Source organism: Biomphalaria glabrata, chromosome 2, assembly GCF_947242115.1.
Source record: "Biomphalaria glabrata chromosome 2, xgBioGlab47.1, whole genome shotgun sequence".
Taxonomy (NCBI): domain Eukaryota; kingdom Metazoa; phylum Mollusca; class Gastropoda; family Planorbidae; genus Biomphalaria; species Biomphalaria glabrata.
In genome coordinates this window covers 13,133,878-13,154,955 of record NC_074712.1, presented here as the reverse complement: position 1 = coordinate 13,154,955, position 21,078 = coordinate 13,133,878, and the positions used below count along the sequence as shown (strand labels likewise).

At 36.4% G+C, this 21,078-nt stretch overlaps 2 protein-coding genes across 2 annotated transcripts; both read left to right on the top strand.

Moving 5' to 3' along the window:
* Nucleotides 1-1,128: 1,128 nt before the first annotated feature.
* LOC106071015 (toll-like receptor 4) lies at nucleotides 1,129-18,039 on the top strand. The gene is made up of 5 exons (XM_056019157.1): nucleotides 1,129-1,358; nucleotides 6,411-9,027; nucleotides 11,677-11,806; nucleotides 14,481-14,657; nucleotides 15,913-18,039. The coding sequence occupies exons 2-5, from the start codon at nucleotides 6,440-6,442 to the stop codon at nucleotides 16,105-16,107; spliced, it is 3,090 nt and encodes a 1,029-aa protein (XP_055875132.1). The 5' UTR covers nucleotides 1,129-1,358; nucleotides 6,411-6,439; the 3' UTR covers nucleotides 16,108-18,039.
* A 1,611-nt stretch (nucleotides 18,040-19,650) lies between these two features.
* On the top strand, nucleotides 19,651-20,763 carry LOC106071014 (probable G-protein coupled receptor B0563.6). Its single transcript, XM_013231039.2, has one exon. The coding sequence runs from the start codon at nucleotides 19,651-19,653 to the stop codon at nucleotides 20,761-20,763; it is 1,113 nt and encodes a 370-aa protein (XP_013086493.2).
* Nucleotides 20,764-21,078: the final 315 nt, after the last annotated feature.

The following is a 21,078-nucleotide window of genomic DNA, read 5'->3' as shown; positions in this document are numbered from 1 at the left end:
CTCACTCTGTTTCTAGGTACTTTTGTCATGCCTAAGACATGTTTTCTCACTCTGTTTCTAGGTACTTTTGTCATGCCTAAGACATGTTTTCTCACTCTGTTTCTAGGTACTTTTGTCATGCCTAAGACATGTTTTCTCACTCTGTTTCTAGGTACTTTTGTCATGCCTAAGACATGTTTTCTCACTCTGTTTCTAGGTACTTTTGTCATGCCTAAGACATGTTTTCTCACTCTGTTTCTAGGTACTTTTGTCATGCCTAAGACATGTTTTCTCACTCTGTTTCTAGGTACTTTTGTCATGCCTAAGACATGTTTTCTCACTCTGTTTCTAGGTACTTTTGTCATGCCTAAGACATGTTTTCTCACTCTGTTTCTAGGTACTTTTGTCATGCCTAAGACATGTTTTCTCACTCTGTTTCTAGGTACTTTTGTCATGCCTAAGACATGTTTTCTCACTCTGTTTCTAGGTACTTTTGTCATGCCTAAGACATGTTTTCTCACTCTGTTTCTAGGTACTTTTGTCATGCCTAAGACATGTTTTCTCACTCTGTTTCTAGGTACTTTTGTCATGCCTAAGACATGTTTTCTCACTCTGTTTCTAGGTACTTTTGTCATGCCTAAAACATGTTTTATCACTCTGTTTCTAGGTACTTTTGTCATGCTTAAAACATGTTTTCTCACTCTGTTTCTAGGTACTTTTGTCATGCTTAAAACATGTTTTCTCATGTTTCTAGGTACTTTTGTCATGCTTAAAACATGTTTTCTCATGTTTCTAGGTACTTTTGGCATGTTTATGAGTTGAGTTATAAGTATTTAGTGTATCTTCCAACGAACTACCACAGTGCCTCTTTTCAAATACCCGTGAAACAATAAGACAAACCCAAATAGTCTTACAAAGTTGGCCAAATGATATTAACTAACCAACCAAGAAGGCGATTCAACAGTTTAACACGCTGATTCAAGGAGATAGATATATACAATAGATTCAGTCACAGAAGGGAAGACGACAATTGAAATTAAACTTTGACCTTACGAACTAAATAACTTTCATTCGATAGGCCACTTGAACGGAACTGTTATTATAAAGCTCTACAGGATTCTGATTCTCCATTATGACCTAGTTCTGAAGTGCTCCACTACTGTTACATTTCGCGGTCTCTCCACTTAGCAGAAGTTAGTGATTAGAAAACAATGGGCTTGATGAACATCTGGAACTCGCCACAAAATTTGTTGTTTTCATAAAAGATGTGTTTTTTTTCCCCACAATGTGGTGCTACAGTTTCCCTTAGAGCACTTCTCTACTCGGAGATTACGATTCATCAACCATTTTGATGATTGACAAAAGTCAACTAGAACAATGTAAGATTTTTAAAAAATTATTATTTACATTTTAATTAGAGATTTTCATACATGTCCTGAAAACTATAAATAGCTAGAATTTTGTGTATCCAGGAAGCGTTGAAAAGCAAATTTGTTGTTAGTTATATAATTATTTTCGCTCTTGAAATCCCCTCGGAATCAAATTGTCCAAGTTCTTTGGTTTGTAACTCGGCAACATTGAAGTTCAAAGTGAGAGTCCTTGACATTGCTTAGTAGATCGTGCAAATCACCAATGAACTTTTCTGTGTTTTAAGTGTTTAAGGAAAGAGCAACGGTTTAAAAAACAAACAAAAAAACAACAACAAAAAAGTAAAGTTCCCTTTCTGACCTTGTACTCTATAGGGCAGATGATGAAAAGGTCATCTGTTTCTGTGGGGGACACGACAATTCGTTCACTGACATTTCGTTCACCGACAAATCGTTCACGACTTTTCGTTCACGCGACTATTCGTTCACCAGACATTTCGTTCACCCGACAATTCGTTCACGCGACTATTCGCTCACGGACTATTCGCTCACAGACAACTTGTTCACCGACAACTTGTTCACCGACAGTTGGTTCACGGCAAATCGTTCACGCGACAAATCGTTCACTAACAATTCGTTCACAGACAAATTGTTCACAGACAAATCGTTCACTGGATATTTCCAAAAACAAAAAATTGCTAGAGATCGGGCCTGATCCGAAATTCTTTGTAAATTTTTGTTTGTTTGTTGTTAATATTTTGTTAATGAGGACAGTATGTGATAAAACATTATACTGAAAAGAAAAAAGAGATCTTACAAGCATGCTGAAACATTTAAATGGGACCTCACTTTACTATAGGTAACATTTTTACTTTCAACATGTAGGCCTTCTTTTACACGCATGTCCATCATGTAGTCTAGTTCGACCTACCCATATTTGCTTATCTTCTTAATAGCGGTCCAGATGTTTAATTAACATACCCATTTTATTGATATCTTATTAACAAAAACAAATCTTATCTTATATAATACAGACGTTTCTTCAAAAAAGAAGATGATTACGTCCTACGCGTCATGCATTCTGCCAAGTCACTGGTTTTCCTGGCTAGCTCAGACACGCTTGTATTTTTTCAACAATCCTTTCAGTGTTTTTACGAGAGAATTTAGATTTTTAACAATGGTACTAGATTTGGTACAATATATGGTTTCACTGTTCAACTCTGAACGTCACATACTAGATACAGATCTAAGGTTAATACTTATCAATTAAGACATCTAAAAAAAAACCAACTAATTACATATACAATACTAGAAAATATATTGGTTCCCTATCAAAAAATTAAAAATTTATCGCAATACAACTAAAAAAAATTGTTTCAATAAATGTGTAATTGAAGTCCAAGCAATCAAATTAATCTACCAATCGGTGGTCACATATAGAAACAAGCTAACTAAAATAAAAATAAAATAGAACTCCTTTTAAACTTGATGGAAAGTATTATACTAATGTCTAGTAGATATTTTCAATGTTAACAGATTCAACATGCGTATAGGCAATGTCCAATAAAGTTTTATTACTTCCAGAGGAGCCAGTCTGTCTAGCACTCAACTAGGTGTTAACTAGAGTATCCAGATGAATGGGTAGATTCCCGGTAGATGAAAAAAAAAAGAGGGTGTGTGTGTGTGTGTAAAGGTATATTAAAGGTGAAAATAAAAATGTTACCTATAGAAAAGTGAGGGCCCATTTAAATTTTTCAGCTAGCTTGTAAGATCTCTTTTTTTCATTTTAAGTATAATTTTAATCACATACTGTCCTCATTAACAAAATATTAACAACAACGAAATTAAATAAACTCGGATTAGACCTAATCTCTAGAAAGTTTTTGTTTTTGGAAATAATAGCTACAAAAGCTTTAATGTAAATAAATTAAACACGCGACGAGAATATATAATATAAACAATATGGTACTATCCAGTGAACGATTTGTCTGTGAACAATTTGTCCGTGCCGTGAACGATTTGTCGTGAACCAACTGTCGGTGAACAAGTTGTCGGTGAACAAGTTGTCTGTGAGCGAATAGTCCGTGAGCGAATAGTCGCGTGAACGAATTGTCGGGTGAACGAAATGTCTGGTGAACGAATAGTCGCGTGAACGAAAAGTCGTGAACGATTTGTCGGTGAACGAAATGTCAGTGAACGAATTGTCGTGGAACCGTTTCTGTGGCCTACGGTTAACGAGCCTGTCATGTGGCCAGCACAACGACCAACCGCCTTTACTTTTCCATAACTTATGTCAGGATAGACTAAGGGGCGCCCAAAAATTCCGATATTAAAAACCTGTCTTCACCAGGATTCAAACCCGGACCCCCCGATTCAGAAGCCAAGCTTAGCCACCGCGCCTCCTGAAAAAAACAACAAAACAAACTATTTCAAATTTTCTCAATAAAAATGAAACGCTGCATCGATAAATTTGTATTTTTATTTTCTAAGACAAGCATTCTATTAGCTTACTTTACAAGGAGAGGAACTGTCTGTAAATGAAGTCCATCCTCCACATGTTCCTTTATCTGTTCTTTAAATGTGTCTACATTTGAGCTAGGTAGGTACTTTGTCCTTACCGCACGTTACGTCAAGACAATGGACTTAGTTTTATACAAGCGGTGAAAGAAAATATGAATTCAATTTAGCTAGAGCATTTTGTGCTGTTCGTATGTGTGTATTGTATGTGTCCAATGTATGTGTTGTATACAATGTATATGTCAACTGTTCGTGTCCTGTACAATTTATGTGTTGTATATGTATGTGTCCAACGTATATATCTTATTCAATTTATGTGTTCACTATATGTGTCCAGTAGAATATATGTGTACGATGTATGTGTCCTATACAACGTGTGTGTCCATTGTATGTGTCTTGTACAATATATTTGTTCAAAATATGTGTCCTTATAAGATAAGATAATTTTTATTGATCCAATCTAATGGAAATTCAGTTTGACTACAATTGACAAGCTCAGCGAAACTACTGTACAAAAATAATTTTGATTAAAAATTCGAACAACATTCACACTCGAAACACATACACATTCACAACCAGCGCTTTATGAATTTGACTTCTATGTACTTCTCGATGACGATAGCTGATCTTGTAGCACTCTGACCGAAAGTGGAATAAAGGAAGTTTTAAATCTTGCTGTTTTAGTCCTAATGGTAAGGATACGACCACTTCTTTCAGATCTTATGTAACAGTGGTTTAATGGGTGCAGGTTGTTCTTAAGAATCGCGAGTGATTTGGAAAGGCATCTTTTCTGGAAAAGCTCTTCAACAGATGGTAGCTGTACTTGAGTGATATACGATGCTTTTTTAATTAGTCTATTTAGTCTATGTCTTTGTGCCAGTGAAGTATTACCATACCAGCAGGTGATGGAAAAGTTAATTAATTAGACTGCTGATGGTTGCTGTGTAGAAAAGTTTGATTATTGTTTTGTCTATGTTGAATTTTCTTAGCTTTCTGAGAAAGAAGAGTCGCTGGTGAATTTTCGTGTATAGACTTTGACAGTATTGTCATTATTTAAGTTTGTTGTTGATAGTTGTGCCTAGATATTTATATTCTTGTACTTGTTCTATGGTTTGATTGTTCGTCTGAATTTCTGCAATATGGTCTTTGTTTTTCCTAAAATCAATAATCATTTCTTTAGTTTTCTGAACATTTAAAATTAGAAAGTTATCTATACACCATTGGTAAAAGGTGTTAATTGTTGAATGGTACAGACTTTCGTCACCTGCAATAAGGCTAATGATTGCTGTGTCGTCAGCAAATTTTATGATGGGAGTGTCAGCTGATAAGCTCTGAATGTCATTTGTGTATAATACTGGTGACAGGATGCACCCCTGCGGCGCTCCAGTGCTAAGTTCTCTCGTGCCTGACACATGCCCGTTCACTTTTACATATTGTGGGCGTTTGATAAGAAAGTTTAGACTCCAAGCTTGTATGTTTTTGCTAACGTTCAATTCAGAAAGTTTTTGTATCATGCGATGTGGTTGGATGGTGTTGAATGCAGATGAAAAATCTACGAATAATACTCTGGCGTAGTGTCTCTGAGTATCAAGATAATGGTATAGACAATTCAGCATAAATAGTATTGCATCTTCTGTACTTCTTGACGGTTTGTAAGCAAACTGGTGCGGATCGAGGCGTGTTTCGACTCTTTCAATAGATGTTTGAAATCATTTTCTCCAGGAACTTCATTGGAATTGATGTAAGTGCTACGGGACGTAGATCGTTGCTGGAAGCAATGATCTTCTTTTTGGGTACTGGAATTATTTCAGATGTCTTCCAAATGGAAGGTATTTTGTGCGTTTGCCAGGACTTGTTGAATATAGCACAAAAGATATACGCCAGTTGTTCCGCACATAACTTTACAAGTTTGCCACTTTGTCGAGTCCCGAGGTTTTGGCGGTGTTTACTTGTATAAATATTTTAATCACTTATTGTTTATTATAATATATGTATTCAATGTATGTGTTCCTATAATATATATATATATATGTTCAATGCATGTAATATAAAATGTTTCAGAAGAATAACACTAAACTATTTTAACACATACAATAACAAAAACTATAATATGAAGTTAAATATGAACATGATTACTAGTAAGTAAAAAGTAAAGTTCCCCTTTCAGACGATACGATCTATAGGGCAGAAGATGTTAAGGTCATCTGTTTCTTTGGCCAACGGTTAACGAGCAGGATGTCACGTGGCCAGCACAACAACCATACGTCTTTACTTTCCCCAACTAAAGTCAGGTACCCATTATAGTTGGGTGGACTCAGAGGCGCCCTTAAGAATCCCGAAATTAAAAATCCCACTCTTCACCGAGATTCGAACCCAGGACCTCCTAGTTCGGAAGCCAAGCGCTTAATCATTCAACCACCACGCCCCCATTGTTACTAGTAGCTAGTATTTAACTTTGATATGGATATTTTAATATTTCTTTAATAAATTGTTTCGAAACTCGCAGACATTTTTTTTTAAATTACATATTTTATTTCTTCTCCAAAGATAACATTGTGACCTTGTGACTCAATAAAATGTTTTCAATCAACTCTGCAATCATGTTCTGTTTGATCGTTGTATGCCACAGCGCCAACACAAGGACGAAGATGTCAGACATTAAGATGAATTTTAAACTAGGCAATGAAACTGAAGAACATCTGAAACATGAGCAAAACTCTATAAACAAAACTCTAACCTATGAAATCGACCAAGCCACGCATGCTAAAGTTGACAATGGTTCACATTTTAGAATTAACAATTCAAAAGAAACTATGATCAACCAAATCAAAAATTCCAACGTTGATGTAGCTACAGGTAAAACATTAAAACAACAAGTAAGTTATTCAACTAAACAAGCTACATATGATACATTTGACCAAGTTACAGATGTAGCAGTTGACCGAACTACAAATATTGCAGCTGACCAAGCTACAGATGTCATTGTTGACCAAACTACAGACGTCAATGTTGACCAAACTACTAATTTTTTAATTGACCGTGAGCCTCTACAATTCCATTTTGTAAATCGTAATTTGGGCAACCCAAAAGGTTTTGGATCAGTTCACAATCACACAGCTGCAGACTGTAGCTGGGTCTACGCTTGCACAAGTCTGTATCTTCAAGGGAACTGCTCCATCTGTGAGTGTGAAACACACAAATTATTGGCATATTGTTTCAAAACGAAATTAAGTGGGATACCGCAAGACTTACCCCGAAACATCAGCTATCTAGTACTACAGCATAATGAGCTTAACGACACTGCATTGTATCCAAGGGTCTTCGCCAATTACTCAGATCTGGAGGTTCTGGAGATTAAGCACAACTACATCACAGCCTTACCCGCTGGCGTCTTTGAAGGACTTAACAAACTGGTGAGTTTAAATTTACAGAGAAATAGAATAGCCATGGATTCACAGCTGAATGATTCCCAAGTCTTTTCTCCTTTGGGGAGAACTCTGACGACTTTAATACTAAACGGTAATAACCCGAACACAACCAACCCTGATCTGAAGTACCCAGACTTCGCTTTGTCTTACTTGCCAAATCTATCAAATCTCGCTTTGGACGGGTTAAGGAATAAAGTTTTTGGCCGCTACTTTCGTGCTTTAAAAAAGTTAACTAACTTGACTTTAGCTGGCTACTATCCTGGTTCTTGTCGAATGACAGCCTTAAAGAATGATACATTCAGGCACGTCATTCACGTGAAGTATCTGAACATCTCGGAATGTGGCATCACTGGTTCCTTTGTGGAGAAAGACGCTTTCGCGCCTTTGACTCAGTTGGTGTTTTTAGACCTGACCAACAATTTTGAACTGGGCTTAGAGGCTGTTGGAGACATGATGTACGGGCTAAGAAACAGTAAAAGCATTCATCGTTTGAAGATCGAAAGAATCGTGTCTCGCTTTACCCCTTGTGTTGTTGTCTATGGCCACACTCTGAGATATTTCTGGAACACCAGCATTCAAGTGATAGAGGCCATGTACAATGAGATTGAGATGATCGAACAGAAGGCGTTACTGAAGCTTCCCCCCACATTGAGAAGTCTCAACCTCACTAATAATAAAATTATGTTTGGTTCCTACTGGAAAGACATGGGACAGTTGATCAACTTGGAAAATTTACACTTGGACGGATTCTTCATGCCTGTGGAGTTCCCCTATATTTTTCCAGATAGACGTTTCCACTGCCAAACACCGCAGTCAATAGACAAGGAAGTTACTGACAACGAAAAGCAGGGTAGCTGTGGTGACCAGTTTTGGGAAGATAATCAAACAGATTTCAAGCTTCCACTGCCTCCTGTTTTGAAGAGAATGACCATGCGCAGCTTCTCCATGGCGTACGTTGTCACCAACATCACTTTCTGTCCCAACAACGCTTTAGAGTATGTGGACGTCAGCAGTAACAACTTTCCGAAACTAATTGGTCCCGTGACAGGCTTGGTCAACCTGAAGGTCTTAAACTTATCCAGCTCTTACATTGAAACGATCAGTGCTAAGTTTTTCAACAACCTCACCAGCTTGGAACACCTGAGCCTGTTTCAGAACCTACTTGGGGACTGCCTCAACAACGACAAAAACGGCTTAATCTTTTCCCAGCTCACTGACCTTAAAGTTCTTAATCTTTCGTTTAATAATTTATATTACCTGGGCTGGGGAGTGTTTCAAGGCCAGGCCGACATAGAGGTAATTGACTTGTCGGTAAATCGTTTAGATCACATTACTTTCAACGTCACGCATATGCGCAAGTTACGCCATCTTGATCTCCACAAAAATGACATCCAGACACTTCCGACTGGCCTAACGGACCACATCAGTAGCTTGCTCGAGCGAGGTGTCAACGTCACCTTGGACATGCGACAAAACCCAATCTCGTGTGGGTGCGAGAATCTGGACTTTCTTCAGTGGGTCGTAAACACGAGAGTATTCGGAAGCGATTTGTATCTGTACTACTGCAAGTTCCCTGATTCGGACAGAGCTGTCAGGGTGGAACCAGGCGGTTATGAAGATGTCGTCAAGAGACTAGTTCATAGTTGTAGCAGTCAAGCCGTACTGTATACTGTGGTTAGTTGTGTGACTCTGCTAATCATGCTGATTTTATTGGCTGCAGTTATTTATAGATTCAGGTATAGTCGGCCAGTCAACAAAAAAGTAAATCAACAACGATCTTTCAGTTTTACATCTATCTATCTATCTATCTATCTATCTATCTATCTATCTATCTATATCTATCTATCTACCTATCTATCTATCTATCTATCTATATCTATCTATCTATCTATCTATCTATCTATCTATCTATCTATCTATCTATCTATCTATATCTATCTATCTATCTATCTATCTATCTATATCTATATCTATCTATCTATCTATCTATCTATCTATCTATCTATCTATCTATCTATCTATCTATCTATCTATCTATATCTATCTATCTATATCTATCTATCTATCTATCTATCTATCTATCTATCTATATCTATCTATCTATCTATATCTATCTATCTATCTATCTATATCTATCTATCTATCTATCTATCTATCTATCTATCTATCTATCTATCTATATCTATCTATCTATCTATCTATATCTATCTATCTATCTACCTATCTATCTATCTATCTATCTATCTATCTATATCTATCTATCTATATCTATCTATCTATCTATCTATCTATCTATCTATCTATCTATATCTATCTATCTATCTATCTATCTATCTATCTTTTTGTCTGCCTGTATGTCTGCCTACCTAACTATGTAGGATATCCACATATACAAAATTTAAGAGTTTTATCAAAAGATAATATAATAAGAAGATATTAGAAATAAACTTTAAGAGTTCTTAATTTCTGTATTAAAGATCTAGTTTCCCTTTCTGTATGTTGCTAATCCTCGAACCAGACTGTCTTGCATTCTGACAGTAACTAAATGATACGGATTGGGAACACCACAAGACAACAATGTATTTTCTTTTTTTTTTTTTTTTTTGTATCTAATGAATTAGCAAAAACCAAAGATTAAAGAACCGTAGAAAGTTCAGAAAATTTATATTATAGAACGACCAATACATATACATATATATATATATATATATATATATATATATATATATATATATATATATATATATATATATATATATATATATATATATATATATATATAACTTTAAATTTAGAAAAAAACCTAACAAAACCAATCTTATCTAAGGGATTGAACTTCTCACTTAGAACTATATTTCTCAATAAAGTAAAGTATTTCTCTTATTCGACATCAAATAAAATAACTAATTACCAATAATAAATTGAATAATTGGTTACTTTAGATTAGATACAAAAAATGATTGCTTAAAGAGAAATAACGTGTACACACGTGTACCATAGTCCTCTTAGACAGACAGACAGACTTGAAATAAGCTTTGTATAAAAATGTCAATGTGAGACTAAGATAAACAACTTTATTTGCAACGAGATCTGTGAGCCCACTAAGTCTATTTCAACAATAAGCATAAATACCAACAAGAAATAGGCTGAATCTATCGAGGACAATATAGGGAATGAATGTAAACTTGACATTTATACCATTGAGAAAGTCTCTATATATTGTTTTAATCTTACAGTTTGGCATTAAATATCGTGAACTTTTCTGAAAACAAAAAATCTGAAACTTGTTGGTCACGGGATAAAAACACAGGTTGATTTCGCTATATTGTTTCTGTATATTTGGTTCATGTCATAAATGAAATGTGACAAAATTCAACCGTAACGAGGGACGGCCCTTCAACAAAGTACTGTTGTGAACGCTATGGTCATGTGGTCGTCACAAGAAAGGACTGGCGACAGCATTTCTGTCATTTTCAAGAAGGTCTTCGGGGACCCAATATAAAAAGAAAGACAGAGAGTGGCAGAGAGACAGAGAGTGACAGAGTCAAGTGGTCCAATAAAGTTGAGTGCAGTGGAGTTTAGGACGAGGCATATAGAGTCCAGTAGGTGTTCGGAACAGTACAACAGTTGTACAGTTAGACGCGTTATGTTGCTTGTTGTACAGTATTAGGCTGTTAAGTCATTCAACTGTACAAGCTATCAAGTTTTTTGAAATCCAGTTGTCAAGTTCCAGAGCTAGTTGTGTTATATGTCCAGTGTTAAACAGTCTTGGCAATATGAACAGAAAATTATTGTCATCAATAATAACACATGATAATAGTTTGATTATTTTCTCTTCTTTTTATAAAACTTTTATCAACTCAACATGTCTGTCTGTCTGTCTGTCTAGTAAAAAGTTTGTTCACGTTATTTCTCCAACACCCAATCTCGGATCAAGCTAAAATTCTGCTCAATTATTTCTTTTACCTGAAAAGAAAACAATAATTAAGTAAAAAAAGACAATTAGTTAATTAACTATTGTTAATTTATGAATTATTTTGTTTGGTATTGAACAAGGGAAAGAAATTGCTTGAAAAAAATGTACTTGAATGATGTAGTGGTATAAGTTAAATTAGTCCAGTTTATTCTTTGTACAGAGAAAAAGGTGGCCGCTTTAAAGTTTGAAACTAACAATATATAACCAAAAAACCTTCTATTTTCATAAGCACTACCCAGGCACAGTGGTTAGAGCGTTAGATTGAGGACGTTTCGAGTAGGCTTGTCAGTCTAGATCTATTTAATACATGACTGATCCAAACTAAGTAGTAAAATTACGCTTAATATAAGCTTTTTTTTTCTTGCTTATTAGAGTTTCAATATTAATGTAAATGAATGTATCCTCTTAGGTGGACTTTAAGGTATTGGTACCATGCGGCTAAACTAAAAATATCCTCCAATCAGCAGATGGATAGTGATCAATTCAAGTATGACGTCTTTGTCTGCTACGCCTCCAAGGACATTGACTTTGTTGTGAAGGTTTGAGGACTGTTGTTATGTTTGCATGTGACACCTACTCATTTGTGCGTTTCTTTTAGAAGGTTCGACAAGGATGATTAAGTCCAAGTCCAAGTCCAAGTCCAAGTCCAAACCTCCAAAAAGACGGTAGAGGGCAGGGACAGATGTAAGTAAGTGGTGGTCCCGGGAAGGATTTTTATTGAGACCGCTTCACTTTTTTTGAAAGCTTTAGTAAAGATCCACTTATGAATAAAGATATCTACTTATTCCGAATATTCTATATGCGTACACTTCTTAATCACGACATTTTTGCCAGCCGTAAAAAGGCGAAAAAAATAAATAAATAATAAACCCGTCGAAACTCGGATATAATTTTAATCTCTTTTGTAGAAGCCCCTTTCTTGTGGAGGTCCAGAGCTGTAGCCCCCACCTGAACACCCTTAAATCCGCACTAGTAGGGGTGGCAGTAGGCTTGGTTTGAACTTCAGACCATCGCGAATGATCTGATTTTCAGCTTTGCTCATCTCCTCATCGAATGAGCGTGTTTCTTAGTCCTGTGTAAACCTAACAGGGAAAGGGAGATAACTTTTTGTGATTTTTTTTTACTTCTCTCAAGTCATTTAAAGCTTTTAAGAAGTAAAAAAATTACTCCGAAATGGATGTAAATAAGACTTGCCATCTTGCGATGAATTAACGAAAATATAAGTGTAATGAATAGAGGTGTATATATTCATCTCAAGAATGGTAGAGCACTTGATAACTAAAAAACACACAACTTTAAATAAAATGAGTATCTAATAAAATAAAAAATCCGCACATCAAAATCTTTCCTATTCATAATTATTTGTTAACTGTTTCTCTTTAATGTTAAGGCAAGGGTATATCCCTATAACATATATGTCTCTGGTGGTTTCCATAGTTAGGTAATATGTCTGCTATTAAATAATATTTCTATTACTATTATTATATTTTTGTGTTAGTCACTTCATTTGTTTATGATTTAATACTTGTGACTTATGAGAACTTACAAATAAAAAAAATAAATAAGGCAGGGGTATATCCCGCGGTCTTATCTGACTTGAATAATGAGACTTTCGCATCCTCATCCAATGCTAGACTATACCTATTTTTTATCATTGTATGTCAGCTTACCTGACACTTTTATCATTGTGTGTTCGCGTACCTGACAATTTTATCATTTTATGTTGGCTTACCTGAAAATTTTATCATTTTATGTTAGCTTACCTGACAATTTTATCATTTTATGTAAGCTTACCTGACAATTTTATCATTTTATGTAAGCTTACCTGAATTCCATTTTCATTTAAGCATTCAGCTGCCTGTCATGGACACGTGATTGGCATCTGAACACGTTCTCTTGACGCTTGGTATGTGGCGTTGATGTTTGAGGCTTATTGAAAATGATGCTATCTTTAGCACACGAGTTTGTATCAACGCAAACAGAATATCTTGAGTTAAGGTCTTGTAGAATATAGAGGGTAATAATTAATTAGATTAATTATTACAAGCTAGTGCTAACAAATAGAGCCCCGGATTGGTGGGGCCGAGCACAAGGCTCAAACATCTTTTAAAGAAGACATACTGAAACTTGTGCCCTTTGTAACTCTTATATTATCTGATAAATAACATTCACTAGTTTTGAAATGAATTGCGCAATATTTTTTTGCTGTTTATTTTTTATTGCTCTATTTCATTTGGGGCCACGGCATTTACTTCACCTAGGGCCTTCAATAATCTAAGACTTAGCCGTTTTATAAGGCAGATGATATAAAGGTCATCCGTATCTGTGGCCCACGGTTACGAAGGGCGTCATTTGGCCTGCACACGGACCAACCGCTCTTACTGTTCCCAGGGATGTCAGAGGCGCCCAAAGATCCCGAAATTTGAAAACCAAGTTTTCACCAGGATTCGAACCCGAGAACCCTGGTTAGGAAGCCAAGCGCTTTATCGTTCAGCCACCGAGCCTCTCTCTCTCTCTCTCTCTCTCTCTCTCTCTCTGTAATATAGTATAATATATATAATATGTCCATGTCCGAAGATTTACCCCTAGGCTGTATATTGTTTATTTGGCCCTGCCTTTGTTTTTGTAACAATAATTATAGACAGTCCCCAAAGTAAACTCTTGCCCAGACGTTCTGTTGGGCCTCGAACTCTATTACATTGAACTCGAGCATCACTTCTCTCCCCTCCCTTCTTCCCACCTTAACTCTTTAAGTGCTGAGCTGTTTTACAATGAGTACATACAAAATGGAATTACAATTCTGATGTTTAGAGGCTAAACTACCACAAGCGTTTTAAGGGTTAATTAATAAGTACATGTGGTTTTATTTCCACTATCTGTCTACTCTTTTCTTTTTTAGTTCCTAATCAAAATATTTGAGAGGCTCTTATTTGGCAGCTCTCCCATTTTTGAATCTTGCAAATTGTAACGCTCACATAAGATTTTGGACGGAACCCACTTTTTTTACATTTTCCATCAAACTAAGCAGTAGAAGTATACAAGCAAACATAAAAATGAATTCTTTCTTTAATATTAAAAATAGTTGTTGTTTTTTTAGACAACGTAATTAGTATGACCGACATACATAGCGTCATTCAGTTTGGTAGAATGGAATCATTGAATCTCCTTCATTGTTAATATCTTCTCTCCCCCCCCCCCACCCCCATCTCATAGGAACTGTGTCCCAGGTTAAAAGAACGTAACATAACAGTCTATGTCCACGGTGAAAAGTTTAAAGTCGGCTGCTACATCGCTGACAACATCTACACAGGAATCAGAAAATGTCGGAAAACTTTAGTTGTGGTCACTCAGAACATGCTGGCCAGCCGTTGGTGCAACTATGAGCTACAGGTGGGTCTTTTAACTCTTTCTCTCTGGAATTATTTTCCTCGTTTCGATATTTTCATTCGTTTTGCTCCTTTGTATTTCTCTATCCTTTTGGGATTTAAACTTCCATAACTTTTTGTTCGTTGTCATAAAATGTTTTATTCGGTATCGAATTGTAGGAGAAATCAAGCTCTTTTTACATAACACAAATTAAACTTTATAAACCCAAATATCAATTTTATTTCATGGCGGGTCAAATCAACGTTGGCATCGTCAATTAGGAGGGAATGAGTTAAATCAGTTGTTCTACTTGCTAGCTTCTTTGCGGACTAATCATTCTACTTCTGAAAATGTTTGAAAATAGTCCATGCTTTAACTTAGAGACATTACGTGAAGCCAGAAGCACCCAGCCTTTACTTTTGTTTAAGCCAGAAGCACCCAGCCTTTACTTTTGTTTAAGCCAGAAGCACCCAGCCTTTACTTTTGTTTAAGCCAGAAGCACCCAGCCTTTACTTTTGTTTAAGCCAGAAGCACCCAGCCTTTACTTTTGTTTAAGCCAGAAGCACCCAGCCTTTACTTTTGTTTAAGCCAGAAGCACCCAGCCTTTACTTTTGTTTAAGCCAGAAGCACCCAGCCTTTACTTTTGTTTAAGCCAGACATCTATAACAATATTTTTTCCCTAACATGTGCAACGAATTCCCAGAAACTAGAGACTGTGTCGAAATTAAAAACAATTAATACTAGGCACTGAATTTTCAGTTGTAACGCTCTTTATACTCGTCGATCTCTAAATGACCAACGCATAAATTTTCGACTCAGAACAAGACACAACAGAATGAGACAACATATGTTCCGGAAGCTAAAAGTTGGGACCAGTGTCACCAGAGAATGCTGACCATGTCCTTCAAAGCTGCATACTTTATCAAGAGGCCCGAACAAGACTCTGGCCCCAAAACCTTCCTATAAAAGAAAAGCTATACGGAGAACTGGCTGATCTGGAAACCACTGCGCTGTTCATCTCAGATATAAGATTACTGATCTGAACTCTGCGACATATAAAATGAGAACTAACAAGAAGAAGAAGGATACATGTTTGGACAATCTCGATGCTCTTCACTGCTAAGTAAATGAGTTAACGTATAGCTGACCTGGTCCAACTAGGAATTTGCCATCATTTGAGGCCCAGTGGGCTTGACCTCCTTGGGGGCCCCTGCATTTAAATTAAATTAAATGTGAATTTACTGGTTGATTGTTTTTGTCTGTGATGTTTCTCCCACAGATAGCCAGAGAACAGGCCAGAAACACGGGTCGAAATGTTTTGGTCTTTCTCTTTCTGGAGGAGCTGCCCACGTCAAGAATGGGGATGGGCGTACTGACCCACATTAAGAGCAGCACTTACATCATGTATCCCAAGCTTCCCCAGCACAGAGGAGCATTCTGGGATAAACTAGCAGACGATCTTCGCTCATCGTAGAAAATGGCAAACAGAAGTCAAGATAATGAAACATTGAAGCCAGTACGAAGTACACAAGAACGAGGAAATGTTTGCTTTATTAATATTCCGATTTAACACAGACTAGAAAATAATATAAAATAGACTTACAAAATGTTATTTCTTCCTATAGTCATTAGATGTTTAACATAATTTTATGTTATAGTAACTTCTTCCTGGAATGCAAAAGGTGCAGACTCATCTCGATGGTGATTTCTTTTATTAGCTGATTTTAAAGTTTTGTGGCTTTTTTTTTCTTTATTTTTACTGTGACTTTCATTAATTAACCCTTAAAGTGCTGAGGTTTCTTTCAAGAGTGCATACAAAATGGAATTACAACTCTATAGTGTTTTGAGGCTAAACTACCACACGCGTCTAAAGGGTTCAAGTCTAAATTATAAGCTTAATGACAGATCACCATTTTATGAATTATGTGCCATGCACATGGCACTCTTGTGGAGCGAGGCGGCCGAGTGGTAAAGCGTTTGGCTTACGAACCAAGGGGTGTCATATTTGAATCACCTTGTCATTTAATTTGGGATTTTAGGACGCCCCTGAGTCCATCTAACTCGAATGGGTACCTGACTTAAATTGGATGGATCAAAGACGGTTGGTTATTGTGCTGGCCACATGACGTCTTTGTTAACAGTCGGCCATAGAAACTGATGAAGTGGGCACCTTTAGTTTTTGTTTTACCTACAAGGTTTACCTGTACGATATAAAACTGAAATCTAACCTCAGTAATTAAAATAATTAATCATCAAACATGTGGTGTGTTAACAACAGGTAAATGGTAACACTGATCCAGTCTGTCACAGTTTTAAAATGAAATCTTATGTTTAAAAATCCTCATTGAAAACATTTTCTATAATGTCAACTGAACATTTTTACAAATGTTTCGAAATTTCTGTCATTGTATGCCTTGTAGTGACCTAGTTTTGTTTATAGATTATGTTATTTTTTATTAAAATAAATAAACATTGTTTTTAGCTACATTAAAAGTAATGACGTAGCCAGACAGACGAATGACGTTACAGAATACGGGTACATGATAGGAGAAAACTCTGGCTAGGGCTTGTAGAAAGATGGATAGACTGCTCATTGAAACGACGGATAGAGAGACAAAACGATCATCCCCATCTGTAAATAAACATCAGTTGAAGTCTTCACAAGTTTTATTAAGTATTGTTGTGTCCCTTGGATGTGTTCGGACTCGCGTTTAGAATTGTGAAATACCATAGAACAAGTACAAGAATATAAATATCTAGGCACAACTATCAACAACAAACTGAAATGACGGCAATACTGTTAAAACCTCTACACAAAAATTCACCAGCAATTCCTCTATCTCAGAAAGCTAAGAAAATTTAACATCGACAAAACAATTGTAAAACTTTTTTATACAGCAACCATCAGCAGTCTAATTAACTTTGCCATCACCTGCTGGTATGGTAATACTTCACTGGTACAAAGACTTAGACTAAATAGACTAATTAAAAAAGCATCGCATATCACTCGAATACAGCTACCATCTCTTGAAGAGCTTTTTTCATGAAAGATGCCTTTCCAAAACACTCTCGATTCTTAAGGACAACCTGTACCCACTAAACCACTGTTACATAAGATCTGAACGAAGTGGTCGTATCCTTTCCATTAGGACTAAAACAGAAAGATTTGAAAACTCCTTTATCCCACTTTTGATCAGAGTGCTAGAAGATCAGCTGTCGTCATCCAGAAGTACATAGAAGTCAAATTGATAAAGCGCTGGTTGTGAATGTGTATGTGTTTCGTGAGTGAATGTTGTTCGAATTTTTCATCTATACTGTTATAGTACAGTAGTTACACTGATATTGTCAATTTTAGTCAAACTGAATTTCCATTTGATTGGATCAATAAAATTATCTTATCTTTGTATCTGTTTGTTAACAGCGCTTTATAAATAAATTATTATTATTATCTTAGTATCAAACAATCAACTGACAAAATTTAAGCCTGGACAGCCTATATCTAAATGTTTCAACCATTAAAAAAACAAGGTTACAACGACAGTTTGTGTGGAAATATAATGTAAACCTGGCCTTAACTGATGTCTTATAATGCATATCTAATTGATCTAATTGTTTTTTAAATGGTCAATCTCTTAGTCCTCAAGAAAAAACATTTCCGTAAAAAACTGTGTTCTGTATTCATGTGTTCATTCATTCATTGCTGTTCAGGCGATAATATGAAAAACGACTTATTAATTGTTGTTTTAAATTACATCTAACTCATATACATAATAAAAAGCCTCTCGTATTTGTTGCTATTAATAGTGAATAGTTGTAAAAGTTGTGTATTTGGTATGAAAAAAACTTCTTGCATAAGTGATTTAAAAAACTAGATTTTTCGCTTTCAGAAAAGAAAAAAGTAGCCGTTGCATCAGAACTTTGAATGGTCTAAAATATTATGATGTCGGATTTTCACTATCTTTCTAGTTTACGAGATCTAAACGGGACGGACGGACGAACGGAAAGACAGGGCACACAAAACTATTAGCGTCTTTTCCCCCTTTCGGGGGCCGCTAGAAATAAAATGCTTGCTCTTAAAATTGCACAGGTTACATGATTGCAGGACATTCGCATTATATCTCTAAGTCAAACTTTGTTTCGGTTCATTACTTTGCATTAGTTTTTAACTTTGTGCCTCGTCAAGGAAGAAGTTATGAAGTGATGAAATTGTTTTTCAAAATGAAGGTGAAGTCAAGCATGCTGGAGTTAAGAGACATTATTTATTTTTTTATGTAAAGACGAGTTTAAATTGTTCAGCGAATCAATATTCCAGCTTGATCGTTCAGGCCCAATTTCGTGGTTCAAAAAATATTTTCTTCCCCGAGTTTCAAAATTCAACTAAAATGATTGACCTATTTTGAGAGTTCTAAAGTGCGTTCATCGGAGTGATTATCAAACACTGTTCCAAACAGACGCACATGCAGACACTAATTAAAATAATTATCTGTTTGAACATAGACTTAGATTTATAAACATCTAGGCTTTAAACCCAATACTCTTAGGCTACTGATAAAAGGAAATCTATATTGGGTCTGTGGACATGGAAAATAAACAAAGAGTAGGTTTGATTGTCTCTGATGAAAAGCAAACATCATTTATTTCATTTTGTCCTTTTTAAACAAATTCTGGCCACTCGTTTGACGAAGACTCCATTGATTGTTATAACGTGGGGATAGTCTATAAATACCGTAGTGGGTGTTTACATATGACTAATAATGATAACATTTAAGTATAAAACTGGTTTATAATGTAAAGAATTATTTGATGTAAAATAAAGAATGATCTGAGAAATGAAACATTCTTTACGAAAACGTTTAAATAAAGGGTTAAGGAAAATAGTAAGGATTTTATGTTTGCATATTTTTGATTTATTGAAGACGCCTAAAAATCTGGATCGCTAATAACTTATTTCGGGGGAAGATTTTTAAAGATACTTGTAAAAAGTATATTTTTGACTATCTGGTGAAACTATTTCTAAATGTATTGGTATAATTGTACTGCAGAATCAAACAGAACCAGGTGTGGTGATACTCAAGTAGGGAGTAGTCCGAATGACATCAATGTCGTGGAGGAGTATCTGGACGACGAGCAGACGTTGTATGCTTTGCGCGTGCTGATGTTTGGCGTCACGCCGGCCATTTCTGTTTTTGGCATCACTGGAAATGTCTTCAGCATGTTGGTGTTGAGCAGACACGGCTTGAAGAAGAGTTCAAACATTTTGTTGTTCTCTTTGGCCATTAGTGACCTCACTTTCCTCATTGGCTTCAACAGCGTTCCGAAACTGCTGTACGAAGTTTCCGGGAACGCTGAAGGGTTCCGTTACAGCGAAGGCGTCTCATACACCCTGTACATCCTGCACCACGTGTTCCACAACATGGACTACGCCTGCGGGGGTATTTCCCTCACTCTGCCAATGCTGATCACATTTGAAAGGCTTGTGGCTGTGTTTCTACCATTGAAGTTTCATCAGATCGTTACTCCTGTCAGGACTTGGTGCGCTGTAAGCACAATAAGCACGTTCTGGTGGGTCTTCTTCATTCACACATCCATGTACGCGGATTTCAGCTATGGCTTCAGCGACCGTTTAAACCAGAGCGTAGGTCTAATTGTTAGGTCCTCATACCATTACCACAACACCAACACCGTCGCCATACTGGAGGAAACCATGTCATACCTTATGATGAAAATACCGCCAGGCGTCACTCTCGTCGGCTGCATCGCCATCGGGGTCAAAGTTAAAATGGCGTCGGCCAAGCGCAGAAAGATGTCGTCCACGTCCGGCGAATCGTCCAGGCGCACCACAAAAATGTTGCTGGCCGTCTGCACTGTGTACACGGTCACCTGCGGCCTTTTGTCACTTCCGACGTTCATTCCGCAGTATATGGCGTACACCATGACCTCGGACGCTCCGTCTAACCTTGGCAAGGTCATGTATCAGGTGATCAATATAATCGTCTGCATCAACAGCTCGTACAACTTTATCATTTACGTGGCAATGAACAAAAACTTTAGGGACACTTACAAGTCACTGTTTGTCGGCTGCTGCTTTCAGCAAAGGAACAAGAGGACCAACCAGGAACAAAGTAAATAAAATAGAACGAACTTCGTCAAATTTCCTCACGGAAAATGAAAATTATTTTATAATATGATAAAAAATAAATCTACCTCTTATAAGTATTTTTTATACTGATTTGTGTCCTCTCCCTCTCTCTGTTTCTCTCTCTCTCTCTCTCTCTCTCTCTCTTTCTCTCTCTCTCTCTATATATATATATATCTATCTATATTATAAAGTAGAATGTGTGGTGTATGTATGTATGGATGTATGTTACTTATAGACATCAAAACCGCTTGACCAATCTTGATAAAACTTGGCAGGAATGTTCCTTGGGTACCAACTTAGACCGTA

Excerpts from the sequence above, each read along its gene's own strand:
- LOC106071015 (XM_056019157.1), top strand. The coding sequence starts at position 6,440 with ATGTTTTCAATCAACTCTGCAATCATGTTCTGTTTGATCGTTGTATGC. Across the intron at positions 11,807-14,480 it reads ACATTGACTTTGTTGTGAAG|GAACTGTGTCCCAGGTTAAA; the intron begins GTTTGAGGACTG and ends CCCATCTCATAG. Across the intron at positions 14,658-15,912 it reads GGTGCAACTATGAGCTACAG|ATAGCCAGAGAACAGGCCAG; the intron begins GTGGGTCTTTTA and ends TTTCTCCCACAG.
- LOC106071014 (XM_013231039.2), top strand. The coding sequence starts at position 19,651 with ATGTATTGGTATAATTGTACTGCAGAATCAAACAGAACCAGGTGTGGT.